The 20228-nt window shown below is 47.1% G+C and overlaps 1 protein-coding gene across 1 annotated transcript; it reads right to left on the bottom strand.

Moving 5' to 3' along the window:
- Positions 1 to 464: 464 nt before the first annotated feature.
- On the bottom strand, positions 465 to 19877 carry SVOP (SV2 related protein). The gene is made up of 16 exons (XM_066562073.1): positions 19023 to 19877; positions 16715 to 16875; positions 15243 to 15328; positions 14193 to 14291; positions 12837 to 12908; positions 12354 to 12478; positions 10526 to 10589; positions 9862 to 9987; positions 8742 to 8870; positions 8331 to 8404; positions 7971 to 8047; positions 6685 to 6792; positions 5303 to 5414; positions 5011 to 5092; positions 4692 to 4781; positions 465 to 4255 (listed from the first exon to the last, which is right to left on the bottom strand). Exons 1-16 carry the CDS (start codon positions 19055 to 19057, stop codon positions 4067 to 4069), a joined length of 1629 nt encoding a protein of 542 aa, XP_066418170.1. The 5' UTR covers positions 19058 to 19877; the 3' UTR covers positions 465 to 4066.
- Between the last annotated feature and the right edge of the window lie 351 nt (positions 19878 to 20228).

Raw genomic sequence — 20228 nt, 5'->3', positions numbered from 1 at the left:
GTGGAGCCACCTGATGCCAGCACACCCAGGGAAGAGGCCAAACTGGCTGGGGTTTAGTGTCCAAACTGGATTAAATATGAAAATCAATTAAAGATTTAAGAGAATTTTAAAAATTATAGAATCCCAGAATGGTTTGGGTGAGAAGGGATCTTGAAGCTCATCCAGTCCAACCCCTGCCATGGGCAGGGACAAGTTCCACTAGCCCAGGTTGCTCCAAGCCCTGTCCAACCTTGCCTGGAACATTTCCAGGGATGCAGCATCCACAATATTTTGCTGTAGTGAGGTTACTTACAATGGGAACAGGAATCCTGTGACTTTTCTTTACATCTAAATACACAAAACAGACAGAAAATGAGTCAGACCTGCAGAGTGCTGAGCCCTGTAGATCAAACCTCTGAACGCCAAAACAAAAAAGAAAGCAAAGCTATGACCCCTCCTAAACATCCCTCAAAAGAGCCAAAAACTTATTTCCTGAAAAAACTATTTATTTGTTCAACATAAAATATCTAATGTGGACTTCAACTCTCCAATGCCATGTCAGGAACAGGAACCAGAGGAGTATTTTACAACAAGCTTGAGATACACCAAGTTTTTCAACATTAAAATGTAAATCCAGCTTAGAAACTGTACATTCAGACATGGAAACATTCACTGCTCTTTCAGCAAGTATTTGGGAATAACAAATCATCCCATCCAAGCACATTTGGGGAATTACATTCCCACACCAGCTTGGCAAAACCAAATCCCACAATTCTGTTTGAATTCCAAAGGACCTCACTTTCCTGTTTGAAACAAAGCAGTTGCAGCAATTCCTTTACCAGTGAGAATGTGGAAAAGGATTCTTTGGAAGTTTATTTTGTACCTAAATGGTGCTGCCCTACTGATAAAATCTAGAGGTGGTGGTTTAGAACTGGTGTGTGTCGATCCCAGTGTTCTCAGTGAACAAGCTAAAATGGCCTTTTCTTATTATTTACATGCAAATTCCTGCAAATCCTCAATTCCAGCTCTGTTTCTGCAGTGCCCAATGGGCTCCTGCTGAATTCAGTCAGGTGGGATCAGCTGTGGTGGGCTCCTACCTCTCCCTTTCATTCAGCTGATCCAAAGCCCATGGAAATCCACAGGAGATTTTCCCAGATTTCAGTGAGCTTTGGATCAAGCTTTAAAAAAAAAATCAAAAATCCAGCAACACCAATCTTGGTATTTCTATCCTTAAATAGATTTTTTTTTTTTTAGTGCAGAATTCATAAAAAGTGAAAAGCAAAAACGCCTTCCATTTATTTTGGTTAACACTGTAAATTTCACAGGTTAAAACTGATCTATTCAACAGCATGGAAAATGTTGCATCCCCTATAAATCTTTACCTGGGAAGTGGCTTATCTGTAGGATCCAGGTGTGCATGAACAGAGAAACTTCACCTAAAACTCTCTAAAGGCCGTTGAATGCAATTCCTTAAAACTGCTGAATATTCACCTAAAAAAAATGGAGTGAGATGTGAACATTACCCTGGGAAAGCAGAATTTTAACTCAAGGCATTGATTAACAAACTGGGCCAGGCCTGTCCTGCACTTTGGATTCTCTGTCCCCTCTACCCAGGCTCAGTTCCAGAGTTTTGGGATGCAAACACAGCTCATGGCAAGGCCAGGGAAGGAAGCATGGAAACACCTGGGGGACTGGAATGGCCTGAGGGCCTCCAGCAGCAGCAGGGTGAGGATGGAATGTCAGAGCTGCCACTGAAGGGTGAACAGCCTGGTTGTGCACAGGCACACCCAGCTCCAGCAGATCCCAGCTCCAGCAGCTTTTCCAGCTCTCTGGCCACACATGTGGGGTAATATCTGATTAAACCCATCCAGGATCTGCTTCCTCACTGCTGTGTCCCATATCCAGCACATCAGAGGCCACTCCAAGTGATAGCAGAGAGGTTCCCCATCCCTGGAAGTGTTCAAGGTCAGGTGTGGATGGGGATTGGAGCAGCCTGGTCTAGTGGAAAGTGTCCCTGCCTGGATGAGCTTTAAGGTGTCTCCCAACCCAAATCACTCTGGAATTCTGGTATTCCATGGAACAAATCCCTCTGGCTCTGCTCCAGGCTGCTGCAGGCCCACAGGGAGAAGGATCCAACTCCAGCCTGGCAGAAGGAGGGGAAGAGATGAGCTGTGGTTGGTGTCAGTGCCACGAGAGCCCTGTCTGTTTACTGGGATCAGCTGGAGCTTGACTTTGGTGCAGCATGGGGACACAGGGACAGGGCACACAAAGGGAACCAACCCAGCTGGAAGGGACAGAGGGTTCTGTGCCACCACCCACAGCTGAGCCCAGGGATCCCAGGGATCCCTTGGGAGCTGAATTCATTTTCATCTCGCTGGGAAAAGCCAAGTTTGCCTGTTTCCACCAACCATTCCTGGAATCCTTCACTGAGTCACCATCCTCCAGTGGGACTGGATGGACACTTGGTGCCTTGGCAAACTCAGTTCTCAGCAGAAATCCTCCCTCACACAATTTCAACCTCTTTGGCCTTTTCCATCAGCCTGAGTTTCCTGGCTTTCTTTAAGGAATTTTCCACTCCTGTTTTCCCCTCAGTCTCCACACAAGCAGCCTGGCACGTGGTGGAGCATTGAGTGACCTCAGAGCTGTGACCCTCAGTGACAGCTGTGCCCCACAGTGCTCACTTGTACTGCATCAAACATGGACTTGGAGACCCATTCCCGACCCCAGGAATGGGACCTGCTTCCCAGGATACTTAAAATGTTCAAGTGTAAAAATGTGCTGCACATTTACCTGTGTTCAGGTGAGTCACTTGTCAGACAGACCACAAACCCTCACTGCTCCCACAGCCTCACCAAGTCCATCTCACCCACATTCCCAAGGTCTGGAATCCTGAACATCCACTGAGGTACATCTCAGATCTTTACACATTCCCACAGACTCTGCCACCTGACCTGTGCCCAGGGACAGGTTTGTGACAAACCAGATGAGCTTGTCCTCACCTTGTCCTCACCTGAGCTCTGTTACATTCCCTGACAAGAGCAGGATCATCCCTTGAGGAGCCACACCTGAAGGAGGGATGTTCCTCATCCAAGGGCACTGCAGATGGGTTCTTCCCATGGTTTTGTTCATTTATTCCAGCTACATTCCTCTGTCACCAGTACAATCAGCAGGAAAGGTCCTGCCCAGCTGTCAGGGAGTGGCTCCATCCCAACAGCAGCTGGGGCTACCCCACCATGAGGATGTGCCCAGGTAATGGAGCAGGGACACACCTGGATCCACACAGAGAACCCCAGGAGTGAGAACCTCCTCACTCCAAGCAACAGACAGAGAGCTCAAGGTCCCTGGCAATACCAGAGAAGTCCAATTCTGCTCCAAAACACGAAGATTTATGCATTGGACTCGATGAGCTTGGAGGTCTCTTCCAACCTTAATGACTCTGTGGTTTACATTTCTGCTACAAGGCCCCAGCTCTGCAGCAACACCACCCTCCCTGCTCCAACTACCCACCTGGGATGGGAGAAACAGTCAGGAATCAATTTCCAAACAATCCACTCTCCAGAAACAAAACCCATCTGGAAAGCCTGGGTTGGTTTGACAGGATCACATTTTGGTGATGGTTTTGATGGCTAAAAGTGCAAGGCAGGCATTTAATCCATAGTGGTAGGGATGGAATCCACCCTGTGCCAGGCCAGGGCCACACTAAAGATGAACCTCTTGGTTTTAGGCATCAAGAGCTCAGTGTTTTAATGACAGCTTATGCTGGGCTGCAGTCACTTGGCATTTGCTTGGCACAGGACATTTTAAGCTGAAGAGCTGACCATGCAAGCACGACAGACTGAAGAGAAACCCTTCCTGCTAAACTTCCAAGGATATCTGGATCAAAGGCCTCTCCATCCAAAGAAGTTTTTATGAGTGTGAGCAAAGAGCAGCAGAAAACACAATATGCTGAGGTTCAACCCCAAACTCCTGCAGTTTGACACGTGAGGATGGCAGTGATGGTGGTCAGCTTTCCATGCTTCAGGCTCGGAGGTTTCGTGAGACATCTTGCTCCTATCCTTCATTTTTTCCAGCAGGTTTCCATGTCCCATCATTCCTGTGATTCCCCTGGGGAATGAGATCCTCTGCCCACCATCTCCTGGCCCCATTCCTTGTGGCTGGACTCCTGCAGGCCACGGCCCTTGGTCTCGATGGGCAGGAAGCAGGAGGCCAGGGCAGCCAGCAGGCAGCAGCCACTGTAAACCAGCAGAGTCAGATAGACTGAAGATTCCAACATCACCTGCAGGAGAAAGGCAGGGAATGCAAAACAGCACCTCAGCATGGAAATACATTGGTGGAGCAACAGGAATTTTAATCGTAGTATTTGGAATAAAGGTTCAATTTGAAGTTTCTGGAAAGGAGGGAGATTTTACAGATCGTGCCAGGACAAGGGACAGTTGTTTTAAACTGTCAGAGGGCAGGATTAGACTGGATTTTAGGAAGGAATTCTTCCCTTTGAGGGTGGGAGGTCCTGGCACAGGTTGCCCAGAGAAGCTGTGGCTGCTCCATCCCTGGAAATGTCCAAGGACAGAGCTTGGAGCAACCTGGGATAGTGAAAGAAAAGCAGGTTCTACATCACCTTCATAGAATCATGGAATTGCAAAAGCTGGAAATGACCTCCAAGATCATCAATCCAAGCTTCCTGTGTGTCCAATCTGAGAGGAGAAGGGATTTACCTGTGCAATGAACGGGGTTATGAGGGCTCCCACTCTGGCCATTCCACTGCACGTTCCCAGGCCCAAAGCACGTGTGGCTGTGGGATAAACCTGTGGAAAAAAAATCATCCCATCAATCCCAGTGGGAAGTTTTCCTCCTTCCATTCCTAAATCAATGGGAATTAATAAATGGTGCTACAGCACATTCTGTCAGACAATGACAATGGGATCTACAGCTCCAGTCTGGGGTGAGGTCCATTGGGAACAGGTCATCAAAATGACTTTTCCACCCTGTTCTCACTCCCCTTGAATATTCCCATCACCACAACAACCCCCTTACCTCAGGAGTGTAAACATAGGCAGCCTGAAATCCTCCTGAAATAAAAGCTCTTGCAATGAAGAGCAGCACAGTAAGAACATTTCTGTGAGGAGAAAGAGGAGAGCAGAGCTTGGGTTCACTTGGATTTCACTTTTACTTCCCTCCCAAAATCTGGTGAGAAAACCCAACCCCAGCCTTAAATTCTCCAGCTGAGCATGACCATCCCACAGCTTTTCAAACCAGTTCTCCCATCACAACCAAGAGAGGACATGGAGAAATCCTCTACTCCAGCTGTTCCCTGTGCTGGACTCACCTTCCAACACAGAGAAAGAGCAGGAGGCTGCAGAAGGAGAAGACAAGGAAGGACAGGGCCATGGTTTTCTTGCGGCCGATGCGGTCAATGATCCACAGAGTCACCAACACACCTGTGGGAAGAGACCAGGAAACCCTTGGGAATCAAGAAAAGAGGGGTTGCAGCAGATTTAACACAGCCTGGGTGGTTTAGATTGGAAATTTTGGCCTCTCTTTCGAGTCCTTTGCTGGCCCCAGGCAGACTGTGGGATGGATTGCTGCTGGTGCCATGTGGAAAACAGGAATTCTGTGTCCCAGCTGCTCCACAAATCCCCACTCCCATCCAAGGATTACTGATGGGAATGCCTAAAACACCTGCTCATGGCTCACTGGAAGAGAGTAACTTCTGCTCAACTTCTGGTCATTGTTCCCTGTTGGATTTAAAGGCTCTTTAGAATGTGGTATTTTCTTTCAGTTCTGTTATTTAGATGTTTCACCAAATCATTTTCCCCTGATTTTTGATAGGAAATAGATCAAGCTCAGTAAACCTCACTATTAGGTCTTCCCTCTACTGCAATTCTCCCAGATCCTTTTGAAAGCTGATGCACAGCAGGAGTGGGGATTATTCCAGCATCAGTGTCACATCCAGAGGTACCCTGTCAATATTTCTCACTCCCACCTCAGTGTGTGTGTGTGAGGATCAAACCAGACTTTGCAGCCACAGCACCACTCCAGGCACCCATTCTTTTTTCCTGGGTATCCCTCCCAAAATTCCTGTTTGGCAGCACACTCCTCTTAGGAATGACTGTGCATGTTTCTCAGAAATTATCATTCATTAAATGGCTTCTCCTTGAGCTTTTAGCCCTGAAATGATGATCCGGGAGAGTGAAAATATCCTGATCCCTGTTTCTGGTGTTGTTTCAATCAGATTAACCTCCATCTGGAGGATCAATGGCTGTTTCACACTATTTTGCTTGTCCTGTGCCAGACTGTCCATTGAAATTTGCTGGAATTGCCTGAAAATCACAGGGTCAGGACTGAGGCTGGACACAGGGATTTAGGGAGCAAGTTCTCCATGGATTCACTGTACACATCATCCCTTGAAAATACTTCTGGAAAGTCACTTATGGATAGAAATTCCAGTGTTTCTGCCCCTTTGATTGAGGTTTTCCTCCTCCTGAAGTGTTGCTGTGCTGGAACACACAGAGGGGACAGTCCAGAGCAATGACTGATTTTTTTCTGGAGTGATCCCAGGGCAGGGAGAATCCACAGCTACAGCAAGGAGCTCTGAGTGCTGTGGGAAGCATCAGGCCAGAAATCCCAGTCCCACTGCAGCTTCCAGAGCTCATTTCCACACCCTGAGCCATTCCAAGGAAAAACCTGGAGCTTCCCATTGCTCCTTACCAGGGAATTCTGACAGGGTTGTCCAGAGCAGGTCAGTGTAATCTTCCTCTGTCAGGTACTCACAGGTCAGGCTGCACTTGGCTTTTACTTCCTGCCTTCTGCTGGATACTGCAGGGAAAAAAAAAGCACAAATATTCAATATATTTTAAGCAAATTCTTCCCTGTTTACCCTTCCTGCTGGGTCTCTCATCTTTACTGCGGAAATTTAGGAAGGGATGGGCTGGAAGGACTGGTATGGATTCACTGCACCCAGAATCCTTTAAAATATTTCTGGGAAGTTGTTTAGGGATAGAAATTCAAGTGATTCTGCCCTTTTGATTTAATTGTTGTTCCTCTTCTGAGTGCCTGCAGTGCTGCTGGGATGAAATTCAGAGTCAGAGGGGCATTGAAGAGCAATGCTGGGTGATTTTGCCTGAAAACACTGAACATTTGTAATATTTTCTGTGGCAGGATGTCTCAGCTCGGTGAAAATTCCACCTCCTTATCAGCTGTACAGCCAGAATTATTTTCCAGTCCAGGGCTCAGGACAGAATTAACTCTAATGATTCAGTTTCTCCCACCACAAATTGGGATCCCAACACTTCCTACACTCTGAGAATACTGAAAAACCCCATGTCCTTATAAAAACAAGGGTTTTTAAGGGCTACATCCTCCTCTGGGGAGGCAAACCTGAGTCAGAGCTCTCAGAGCTCATCATTGCTGTTCAGCCCTGGATTCTGGGGCTGCTCCAACACTCCCCATCCACCTTTTATCATTTCCCAACTTCCAGGCAGTTTTCCCTAATTACAAACGTTCTGAATGCAATCATTTCTCCCCTGGGGAATCAAACTGTTCAAGCCTCTTCTTAACTCAGTCAAAGCACCTTCTTTTTTCCCCCAAAAAATTCTGCAACACAAAGGATGTTGATTTCCCACCATTATCTTTTTTCTCAGCAGGTTTTCCCATCTTGAGAACCCAGGAGCTCCACAGCAGCAGTTTCTTTCTCTCAGAACTAATTAGACCTGTCAAATCTGCAAACTTCTATTTATTTAATAACTTTTTTTTTAATCAAGAGGAACAGATAACAGGTCTGCCTTGAATGTTGTCTTCCTGTTTGACATTTTGGGCTCAAAACCATTTCAGGACCTCTCTGCACTGGGCAGAGATGAGGAAATATTTAAAATAAAATAAACTTAAAACTCAGCCATGTTCCCTTTCCAAACCACCAGCAGAAGGTGATCTAATAAAAGATATTCCAGCAGTTTTAACAGGACATATTTAAAAAGAAAAGATGGAGCAATACTCACTGCTGCAAACATCTCCTGCTTGGAAGAGCTCTGTAGTTAATAAAACTAACCCATAATATGAAAAAGCATTGGAAAACCTGCAAGGAAGCAAATGAGAGAGGAAGTTTCAGCTGGTCCAACTCAAAAGAAACACCACCAATCAGAAGTCCTACCTCAAAGCTATTTCAGCATTCAGAAAGTTAAAGGGAAATTTGATTTGGAATGCTTGGGTGGTTGAATAAATTACAAATCAATACAGGTTGGGGGTTTTTTTGTTTGGTTGGTATTTTTATGAGAAGGAAGTTGCTGTATTGAGTAAAATCCCTTCAGTCAAACCCATTTAGAGCTGTGCTGACACTGAACCTTTAGGTTTTCTCTTACCAAATAAACCAGAGCAACAGCGTGGTCCAGCGGAAATGGGGGGTGAAAAGATCCCTCATTTTGCCTCGGTCCTCCTGTTGGGAACAAGCAGAAGTTGGGTGATGAGGGACAGCTGAAGTGTCAAACTTCATCTTGTTTCATGCATTCACATCCAGGAATTCCAACCTGAGCTCTTTAACAACCTCAAGGTTTGGTTTTCTTTAATAACAGTGAGGTTAAATAACATTCAATGCCCATTTTCAAGCTGCTTTTCACTTCCAAATAAGAAATTAACTCTTCCTCAGTGGAAAAGAGGCCTAAATGATCAAACTTTTTTTTTTTTTTTCCTGCCTGAGACATTAAAATTGAACAGCACATTGATTATTTGCTTACAAACCCCCTCAGTTTCACTGTTCTGTCACCTGGACATACCTGCCTGGAAACCACCAGTTTTCCCAAGGGCATTGGAGCTCCGTTTTCTGTGGCAATCCTCTTCAAAGTGGCCAGAGCCTTCTCCTGGTTCCCAGATAACACATCATACCTGGCACTCTCTGGCAGCCACTAAGGGAGCAGAGCAGGTCACACATACAGGAGGGTGTCACAACCAGAAATAAACAAATCTGGGATTTTCCTTGGGGGGAATCTCAGCGACTCCAGCAGATTCTCACTTAACAAAGGATTACAGAACTAAGCTGGAAGAATTCCAAGAATCATCTCATCAGGCTTTAAAAACTGCAACCCCCCACTTTTCCCATCACTCAGAACTCTTTCCCTTCCATTCCTTTGGGTTTATCCCTGAGAGCTGTTGGGAATTTTTGCAGGTTTTTTACATTATCCCTTCTGTGCAGGAATGGCAAGGCATCCAAGTCAGATAACAAGATGCTCCTGGCATTCCAAAAAGTTATGGAATTCTTGGAATAAAATGGAATAAAATTTATGGGTTTAGGCTCCTTTTAATTTAGAACAAGCTTGTAATCACCTGGAAAACTGGAAGTATTCCTGAAAAACTAAGGAATAAAAAAGGCTGCTAAACCACCTGACAAGGACATTTATCTTTGAGGAGATGAGTGATTGGCAAAGACATCACCTAATAAATAATAAAATATATCACTGAAGCTCAGGTTTAACTTATTTTAGAATCTGGCCTGCACTCTGCAGATTCTATCCCTGATTTGGGAGGATTCTTAAGTGGAATTTGATTCTAGAAGTGACAAAATCTAAAGAGAATTTAGGGAAATAGCAACAGCTTTTGATAAAATGTTAATTCCACTGAGCTTAGTTGAAACAAAATAATTAAATTGGAGAGGGTTCCAGGTCTGATTTCACCCCAATTCCAGCCCTGCAGAAATTACAGTCACATCAACACAACTCTCCCTGGAATGTTTTTCCCACCACCCTGTTGAAACTGCATTTTTTGGTCATTATTTCAGTTATTTCACAGAAGACACCACCAGAGAGCTCAAATCTGCCCTGATTTCCTTCAGCTGGGTCACAGAATGGGGTGGAGGAATGGGAATCGCAGGAATTCCATGAATCCATGAGGAATACCTACAAAACACAGGCCAGCAAAGAGCAGGAGTGGGAGGGCAGAGAGGATGAGGAGCCAGCGCCAGCCGAGCGTGGGCATCACCACCACTGCCAGGAGCACTTCAAACACTGTCCCAAGGGCCCAGAACACCTGCAAGAGGGAAAACCAACAGGAAGAAATGAGGAATGGAGTGCTCCCAAAGCCTCTTCTTTGGAACATTCCAGGCTGTGCTCACCAGGGATGGCTGGAGGGAGAAATTCCAGGGGTGCGAATTCTGTCTTAAAATATTCCAAGGCCAAAATTCTGCCCTGAGTGACTTTGACAGGTTTGGATGAAGATGTGGAGTGGGATTTAGCACTGACTTTGTGGAGCTGTCAGCTCTCCAAATCCATCACTGAGATGCATTTCACCACAAAATCACGGACACCCAATGCCCCTCTTGTGCTCACTCTACAGCCCTGGGTGCAACATAATTTGGAAAAAAGGCAAATTCAACACCAAGAGTGGAGGGTGACAGGAAAAGTTTTTGCTGCTTTTGGAGCTGGGCTGGTAGCAGAGCTCAGGAGCTCCACCAAGATGGACAGGCCAGGCCTGGCTGCAGCTCTGAGGGGATTTCCAGGCAGGAGGATGGAAGGGATGTGACCACCCAGAGGATCTGTCCCTCAAGGATCAGGATGCACCCACTCACCTCTATTAATAAAATGCATTTTGCTCTGGCTTTCATTGGAAGGAACTCAGCATATAAAGTTACCCTAAAAGAGGGAACAGAGAGGAAAATGTCAGCATAAAGAGGGAAATGCCACAGGTTCAAACAGGTCTTTTGCCTTTTAATAAAACTGCCAAATTCAGAGCAGCAGCTCAAAGCTCTCCCTGTCCCCAGAGCCAGCCAGGCTGTGACACTGGGTCACATCCCCCTTCACCCCAGAACAAACCCTTCAACATTGCAAGATGAGGACACAGTTTGCTCTTTTTGTGTGGTTTTGCGACCCCGTGGTCATCAGTTAAATGCAGATCTTGATGCTCATGTTTTCATAGCCCATTGGAAATACCATTTTATCTGGTATATTCAGTGTGGTCCATCAGAATTCAACACAAACTCTTGCTGGATAAAGAATTTCTTCAGGGCTTTACAACTGGCCCAGAGAATTCCCATCCATCTCCTGTGCCAGGGTTCAATTCTCCGAGAGGGGAATACTTTCATGTCACTGATATAAAATAATTTGCATTCTTTTACTGTGGGATTCAAAGAGCAACCACTGAGGCTTTGTTTCATGCCTGTGCCAAGGAGTGATGGCAAAGCTTCTCCAGGAGGAATTCCTGAGGAGGAATTCAGGCAGCAGCCAGTCCAGGCTCTGTCATCTCTTTCAAACTGCAAAGGTTTGCCTTTGCTCTGTTTGCATTCCATTGACTCAGTCTGTTCCTGCTTCCTTTGAGGTTTGGGACAAAATTCCTACTAACTTAAAGAGTGGATTGATCTCTGAGGAGCTGCCCAGTTTGTGGAAAGCAAGAAGTCTCACACAATATTTCATTCAAGCAGAGATTTAGAGAACTCAAATCACATCTTGAAGTGTAGCTCAGGCCCCTCTGCAGTGCAGAGAAAACAGGAGCTGGTGAATGACCCCAGCAAAAGAAGGACATGGAATTGTTGGAGCCAATCCAGAGGAGGAAATGACTCTCACTCCATGGGAGATCCAGGCACTCACCTCCAAAATCACACAGCTTAAGGATATTAGAAAGGAGCTACTTTTCCTGCTTCATCCGTGTTTACCCCTCTGTCAAATAAACCCTTTTATAGTCAGAACAGGAAACAGACTCAGGGAGGATGGGATCCACCTGGAGATCTGTAACTGCCTCTGGCTTTTCTCTCATGAGGCCAGAGAACCTCAGTGAGCCCAGTCCAGTGGCCCTGGCTGGGCTGCACCTGCAGCTCTGGGTTTTTATCTGGGAATGGCCGTGGAAAAGCCACTGGGAAAGAATCTGTGAGCCATCAATGCAAGCCAGGCTCTCCTGCTCCAAAATAGCACCTCCAGAAGGCAAAAAAATCAATTGTTGGTAAGGATAAAACACTACAGAGAGAGAGAATGGCTGCACCCTTCTCTTTACATTTATAATTAAAAGCCTAGAGCAGGGTTATTTATTGCAGGTGGAAAATTTATGGATCCCTCTCTTCAGTGAAAGGAACCACACAATGATAAGAGAAATATCCTGGCACTTCCTTTTCCTTCTGAGCCATCCCAGCATCTCCAGTGCTCAGGTCTGGGCTGTGTGGATTTGAAATTCCAGCTCAGGGTGAGATGGGGAAGTTCAGGCTCTGACTGAGCAACAATCTGGGGTTTTGCAATCAGACTCAGGGCTCAGCTCTGCCTCTAAATCCTGCTTTGTTCAAGGCATGACCTGCCCTGCAACAAGACCAAGGTTTGGGGTGGCTGAACAGAAACAAGACTTCAGTCCTACAGGAGAATCTCATAAGAAAGAAAGAGAAATGAGGAAGTTTGGAGTTGTGAGTATTTACTTACGACTGAGGCACTCCTCCAATCCCAAAGCCCACCAGGCCCCTCAGCACCAGGATCCAGCTGTAAATGGGAGCAAATCCACTGAGGATCCCATAGTAGAGTGTCCACAACACGCTGATCTTCAGGCCCTGTGTTCAGCAAGAGTTAAAAATCACTGTAACACAAATTCATTTAATTAAAATAAAGTGTAAAACAGAGCTTCAGATGCCTTCTGTTTCGTAGGGGCTCAGTTCTGGATGTGCTTAGTGCTGCTTTGTACACGTGCACATTTGGGAATATGGAATCCTGGGAGGGTTTGGGTTGGAAGGGACCTCAAAGCTCATCCCATCCCAGGTGTAGGAACACCTGCCACTATCCCAGGGTGCTCCAACCTGGCCTCAAACACTTGCAGGGATGAGGCAGCCACAGCTTCTCTGGGCCAGTTGCACTGAAATGTCCATGCTGCAGAAATATTGGGATAGATCCCAGCAGGAGCTGCAGACTTACTGTTTTCCTCCCATACTGGTCTGAAATGTTTCCCCAGAGTGTGGAGCTGGACATCATTCCCACAAACACCACCTGTGGAACAACAGGAAAAAAAAATCTTTCCCTTAACAAGTGAAATTCCAGTGTGACAAACACAGAACACAAATTTCCAATGAAACCAGAACATTTCAGCCCACAACAGAGTGAGATGTGCAGGAGGTCTGAGAATGGTTTGGGTTGGAAAGGGCCTTAAAGATCATCCAGTTCTCTCTGGGCTGGAGCAGGGAAGCAACAAGGTCCCTCCTCAAGTCAGCTTTGCATTAAAAAATCCATCAGTGACAACCCAGAGAATCCCAGTCTGGCAGGACTGGGAACACTGGTATTGTCCCATTGTGAGTCCAGCCCTGGAAGACACAGAGCTCTCCAGCTCCAAGGAAAATATTCCTGAATAAAAGCTGAGGAGCTGTTGGTTGAGATCTGCAGGACAGAGTTCTCCTCCAGCCTCCTACCACCATCCTCAGCAGCTCCCAGGTTTGAACTGAGATAAAATTACACCTAAAAAGTTTACAAAAGTCTGAAGTGTGAAAGAAAATACCCCTGAAGCCTTTTCAGAGGTGACACTCTTGTGCTGAGCTGCACTCAGGGATGGGACATTCATGGGATTCAAGGACACCATTTCAATCTGCTGAGCACTTGAGGGATTTTACACAATCAAAGAAAGGGCATTAAAAGCTAAAGGAAAGAGAAATTCAGGGGGAAAAGTCCCTGCATTCAGCAGTGGCCTGTGCTCAGAAAAGGGCTCCCAAATTTGTTTTCTTATCCCTAAAGGCACTGCAGGATTCCAACATCACAGCACCATCCTTGGAGGTGGTGTTGTAAGATCTCTGCTTCCAAAGATCACTGGATAATCCCAGGATTATTTAGGCTGGAAAAGATTTCTGATGTCATTGAGTCCAACCTCAAAAATCAACTGTTTGTTCTCTCTCACAGCTCTCAGCATGTCAGAAAGCTTAAATGTGAGGAGAGAGAAAGATTTGCAAGCAAGATATGAAAAATTTACCAATTTTTTAAAAAATTCATCAAATGGCTTGAATTTTAGGATGAATCTTAGTGAATTCATAGGTTTTCCTGGAAATGACATAAAACATTGATTCTGAAACCTGCAAAATGCCCTCAGTTCTCACTGAATTTTATTATGTCAATCTTTAAAAAAAACTCCTAGAAATCTTTTTTAAAACCTCCTATAAACTTCCAAGCTGAAGGCAACCCGCAAAGGCCACGAGGAGATTTAATTTTGGGGGACACAAAGCAAAATGTCTGGATAACAATGATGGCAAAAGCTCAGGGAAGACAGGAGCTGTCAGGTATTTTTCCTACCGAGGTGAGCAATGCAACCTGCCAGCTGGGTAAGCGCCACTCACAGTGCAGCTGAGGAGCAAGGATACTTAAAATCATCATTTCCATGGCATCTGCCATCTGCAGGGGGAAGAGAAAGCAAAAATCAACAAGTGCCTGCAAATCAGGTGGATTTAGGAGTCAATCATAGGCCTTGGTGACATTTCCGTGATGTTCCCACCTTGTGGTTGAAGAAAATGTTGAATATTTAACATTTAAAGTCATTTCTGATTGTCAGCACTTTTAGTAACTCTGGCAGAGAGGATTCAAAGAGCTGAATGCAAAGGTTTTGAGGAGGTTTGGCTGGTCAGTGACACAGTTCAGTCACTTCCATAGTACAAATTCCAGCTTCCAGCTCCTTCCCACATGGGTTCAGTCAAGAGTGTTTAATATCTTGTAACTTATTCCCTTAAACACTCCTGGGTTTGCATTGATCACCTGCAAACCAAATTCCACAGCTGGTTTAGGATCTAAACCATGGCAGATTCCAGCTTTTTACATGGATAAAAGCCAGTTAATACAGCTCCAGGTATCAGGATCCTGAAACACACCACAGGAGATGGAACACAGAGCTTCAGAGAGAGCAGAAAAATGCAAACCAAGACTTTTTTTGTTGTTGATATTAAAGTTAAAAGTGGAAGTGCTGAGTTGCTGCTCCTCTGAAAGTGAGATTACAGCAATCCTGACTGCTACAGACAACTGAGGTGGCAGCTGATGAGAGGAATGTAGCAAAATCACTGCAGGAAACCTCAGGTTCTGCAGGAGCAGCCTGGAACCTCTTTCATTTGAAACCAAACTGAAGTGCAGAATTGAAATGGTTTTCCAAACCCTGATTTCTAAGAACTTCAGGGACAAAGAAATCCATCATTACCCCTCACAGCAAGGCTGGGTGCTGCTGTTGGTTTAGAATTCCCAGTGAAATTCCTCTTTATTGTGCATTTATCTGCTTGGAGATTCTCTGCCACCATTATCTGAAATCCCTGAGATTCTCTAAGTGATGATCAGGAATTGTTCCTGATCCCAATTACTTGCCCATGCCAATCCAGTAATGACAGAGAGCTTCCACTGGAACTTCCCAAATCCAATGGCTTCCACTGCATCCTCCACCATGAAAGTATCTGCAAAGAAAACAATTCCAGTGGATTCCTTCCTGAGAAAAGCCAGGCCTTGAGAGAGAATTTCCTGGTTTAATTACTAATTAATTGGCTAATCTGCTGAGATCTCAAATCTATAACAGAGCTACTTAGTTGTAATTATACAATTCCTACTCAGGAAAATCTTTGTGTTCTTCCAAAGCCAAAATAATTTGAATTATTCCGGAGGTAAATCAGTGTGGCACCCACAAATCCAGCCCATGTTCAGCCTCTTCCTCCTGGGAGTGACTCCTGCAGCCCCTGGAGTGCAGCTTTCTGTGGGGAGAAACAGCTCTGCCCCAGCCCACAGCAGGGCTGGGAGCTGCAGGGAATATTTCAGTGCAACCTCTCATTATTTAAAACAATAATTTCTCCAAAACACACAAATCTTAAACCCAGCTTCTGTTCAAAATGCTGCTGGTTGTTTCCCACCCACTGCCATGAACCTCTTTAGTTTGTTCCTAGGCTGAAGGTGCTCAAAGATGTCTCAAATTTGAGGTGCCTCAAATTCTTTTGCTCAAATGCAAAATGAAATGACCAAGAAAAGCACATTTTGATATTTGAGCTGTTTAAATCAATTTCAGTCTCACAGTTCTCACATTTGCATCAGCTTGGAAAGGACATTCCTCAGGAAAAGCTTTGGCTCAGAGCTGTGAGATCCCCACAACAACACAAACCAAGAGAAAATAAAACAAAATCCAAGGGATAAAGCACAAAAACAAGAATAATGACACCAAATTTTCACACTGTGCTAAGACAAACTCAAATTTCTCCTCTCTCCTAAAGCAGTGATGCCTCCAGGCAGGAAGAGAGGCTGAGATGGACATTCCTGATGTCCTCTAGGAAAAGAGGAGCCAAGAACTCTGCAGATTCATCTCAGCCTTGAAGGAGAGCCAGCTCCAGAGGAAACTCAGAATTCAAATTGCAGTGTGGCAGATGCATCCACAACTCCCTGACAGGAGCATCCAGCACTGGGGACACAAAAAGGAGCACAGAGAGCACCCCCCAGGGAATGGGCTGATCAAACCACCATTTTCAGCTCTAACACAATTTCCATGAGTTATTATTTATATCTGGGCATCCTTAACTTCTCCAAACCCCCTGCACCCAGCCTGACTGGGATGAAGAGACCCCACAAGGCTCTTCCTGCAGGAAAATGAGCCCTGCTCACCATGGGTGAGGTTGGAAAATTCCAAACTCCCTGCATCCAGACTGACTGGGATGAAGAGACCCCACAAGGTTCTCCCAGCAGGAAAACGAGCCCTGCTCACCATGGGTGAGGTTGGAAAATTCCAAACCCCCTGCACCCAGACTGACTGGGATGAAGAGACCCCACAAGGCTCCTCCTGCAGGAAAACGAGCCCTGCTCACCATCCGTGGGGTTGGCAAATTCCTTGGGCACCGCAGCTCCATCCTCCAGCTCCACGGGCTCCAGCTCCGTCCTCACCCCCTCGATCTGCACCTCGTGCTCTCCTGAAATTCCATCCTCCTCCGACCTCGAGCTCTCCCCCGTGCGGCGGAACTTCACCACCCTGAAAGCACAAAAAAACCCCGGGATGGATCCTTCCAGGAGGATTTCCCAGCTGGGGAGGATTGAAACCCTTTTTGCATCGAGGTTTCTCCTCATTCCCTGTCTCCATTCTCCACTGGGAACGCTGGGATTTGGGTTTGGGTCTGGTTTGAGGTGTCCTCATCCTTGGGATTGGACACAGAGGTTGTTATTGTGCTATCCACAAAGTTATAAAACCACTGAGATCATAAAAATATGATGGAATGATGCATATTTAATGAGATCCATGTCTGGTGTGCCTGGGTTTAATTGGAATTAGGCATTGCTGTGTCATTGAACTGGATTTAATTGGAATTAGGCATTGCTGTCTCATTGAATTTCAGGGGTTTTGTCCAAGCAGGAAGAGCCCAAATTCCATTTCCTGAGTTGTTTCTGTGATCAGAAACTCCAGAAATGCACCAGAATTTGAAATGTTATTTAGTGAAATACAATTACTGAGCTCATTCATTGGATGAGCTGAATTGATGGATTTTCTTTTTCCAGCAGGATGATGATTCTGTGACTCTGCTTGCATCTTAAACAGAATTATTTAATATCATGTAATTAATGAAATATCTGTATTTTAAGACCAGAATTTGCTAAATTGACACAGCTTTGATGTTTTGGTCAGAGGGATTTGCTCCCTTCCCACAGAGAAGGTTCTTTTCCCATTTATGAAGTTTTCTGTGGCCAAAGATTTGGGAACAGATCCCTCAAAGTTCCTTCACTTTATCTGCAACACAGCAGAGCTTTCTCCCTTTGGAAAGTGGAAATCCCTTGGATTTAAGCGAAATAGTTTTGGAAATAAATTAAATTATCCCAGAATCACAGGGAGGGACCTTAAAGATCATTCCAGCTTTGGAGGTGATGGATCCTACAAAATCTGAGAATCACAAATCCAGACTGCCACATTCCTCAGCACAGAAAATAAAAATATAGTTGTATAGTTTAGGGATAGATGAAAAAAACTGATACAAACAAAGGAAAAAACTCCACAGGTATAATTTCTGTTCCATATTTGCCAAATTTTTCACATCTGGGACATCTCAGGGAGCTGCTGCATTTATTTGCAAAATCTCACAGCACCAAAACAGCTGCACTGGAAGGTACTTTGGAATGTATTCCCAGGTTTTGGTCTTAAAAATGGAAAAAAAAAAAGCTCTTGACAAAATAATAACCTCAGATAAAATAACCTCAGATTCTTTTCCCTGACAAGCTCAATCCTAACCAAGGGCTGGAAAAGAGCTGGAGCTCCTGTCCAAGTTAGCAGGAATGTTTTGGGACAGGGTGCTCTGTCATTGACACGAGCTCATGAATATTTAACACCAACTTGAAACATTCCTTCCCTGCCTGGCACGGCCCATGATTTATAAATAGGAAATATGTTGCAAAACACCTGAGAATGGAGCATTAGGAAAAAAGCAGGTTGGTTTTAAAGGAAGGATTTGAGGGGAAAGGAAGGAATTCCTGGGGTTAAAGGCACCAAAGATTTTATCAGGTTTGGGGTTGGGGTTTTGCCTTTTTTTTTTTTTTTAATTTTTTTTTTTTTTTGCACAGATCCAGCAACCACATCCCAAAAATCAGCGTTTTCCTGGTGCAGCTTTCCAGAAACGCTGCCAATCCCAAGGGGGTTTTTGGGGTCCCCCCCACCCCACCTTGGCAGGGCAGGTTCTGCTCTGCGATTCCTCCCTGGCGAGGAGGAGGAGGAGGAGGATGGCGAGGAAGCACAACGTTATTTACAGCCAAACCCCCCTGCAGAGGCGATCCCAACGTCTCGTCTCCCAAAATCCCCACGATTTTATCCCAACCCTTGCTGATTTTTTTACTGCCATCAAAAAAATGGTGGTAAAAACCACGCCGAGAAAAAAAAAAAACAACCAAAACCAAACAAACAACAACAAAAAAAAAACCCCAAAAAACAAACAGAAAAAAAATATCCAAAAAACGAAACGAGACGAGTGAATTTATGTAACAAACAGCTCCAGCATCCCTCGGGATGCTCCACCCGGGCAGCTCCAGCGGGAAAATGGCCTTGCCCGCCGGGCTGTGAGCGGCTCCCCGGCGGAATCGGCCGCTCTCCGGCGGGATCCCCGCGGCCGGAGGGGCAGGAGCCCCCCCGGAGCTACTCACGGCAGCTGCTTCAGCTGGAACAAATCCTCCTCCATGGCCGGGCGGCGGCTGCGCTCATCGCTCCCGCATGGCGGGCTCGGGCTGCGGGCTGGAGCGCCTGGAAGGGCTGGAGAGGCTGGAAGGGCTGGACAGCTCCGCAGGAACCGCCGCGCCTGGGCTCGGCTTAGCCGGGCTCAGCCTGGCACGGCACGGCTCAGCGCGGCTCGGCTGCTTTGGCACAGCTCAGCTCAGCTCGGCATGGTTTGGCTCGGCTCGGCTCAGCGTGGCTTGGTTTGGCACGGCTCAGCTCAGCTCAGCTCGGTTTAACTCAGCTCGGTTTGGCACAGTTTAGCGTGGCTCGGTTTAGCTCAGCTCGGCTCGGTTCCCGCCCTGGCCATGGCTGGGCCTGGCTTAGCTCAGCTCAGCGGGGTTTGGCACGGCTCAGCTCAGCACAGCTCGGCTCGGCTCGCAGCGTTTGCCTGAGCTCGGTTTGGCTGAGCTCGGCTCAGCCGCGGTTCCCCCATTGCCCCAGCGGGGCTGTACCGGGTAAATCCCCGAGCCCGGGCGCTGCCAGCGCTGCCGGGGCCGGCCCGGGCCGTGTCCCCGGGGGTCACATCCAGCGGCACCGGCAATCCCCGGCCACCGCACCCAGCGCTGCCAGGGCTGCACAACCCTTCCAGGAGGGTTTGCTCTCAGTATCCCAACCAGAGAGCTACGGGAGCGGCGGGACTGCGGTGTTGTCCCGCTGTTCTCCCGGAGCGCTGAGTCCCGGCCCAGAGACACCCCGTGAGGGCCAGACAGCGCGGGGATCCGGCCCGTCACACGGGGACCGGCCTGAGCCCCACGGGGCTGCCCAGCACAGCCGCTGTCACACCGGGAACAGGCCGGTTACCCCCGCTCCGGGCCGCCCACACCGCTCCGGGCCCGCCCCCGGTGCCGCCCCCGGTACCGCCCGCCGCCATGGCCGGTCCCCGCCATAACCGGCCCCTCCCGCACCACTTCCGGCACCGCCGCCCGGCCGGTCCGAGCGCTGCTGCCGTCCCCCCGGCTCCGCCCGGCCGCGCGCCCGCGTTCCGGCACGGCCATGCTGGCGGACGGGCCGGTGCGGCGGCTGCTGCGGGCGGGGGAGGGGGCCAGGTCCGAGGGGAGGGGGCGGCTGCCACCGGAGAGGGTCGGGACGGAGCGGGAAGGGGCTCGGAATGAGCCGGGAGGGTGCCGGTCCGAGGG

The sequence above is a fragment of the Molothrus aeneus genome, chromosome 18 (genome assembly GCF_037042795.1).
Source record: "Molothrus aeneus isolate 106 chromosome 18, BPBGC_Maene_1.0, whole genome shotgun sequence".
Lineage (NCBI taxonomy): Eukaryota > Metazoa > Chordata > Aves > Passeriformes > Icteridae > Molothrus > Molothrus aeneus.
The sequence above is the reverse complement of the archived record's forward strand: the minus strand, read 5'-3'. Positions and strand labels throughout refer to the sequence as shown.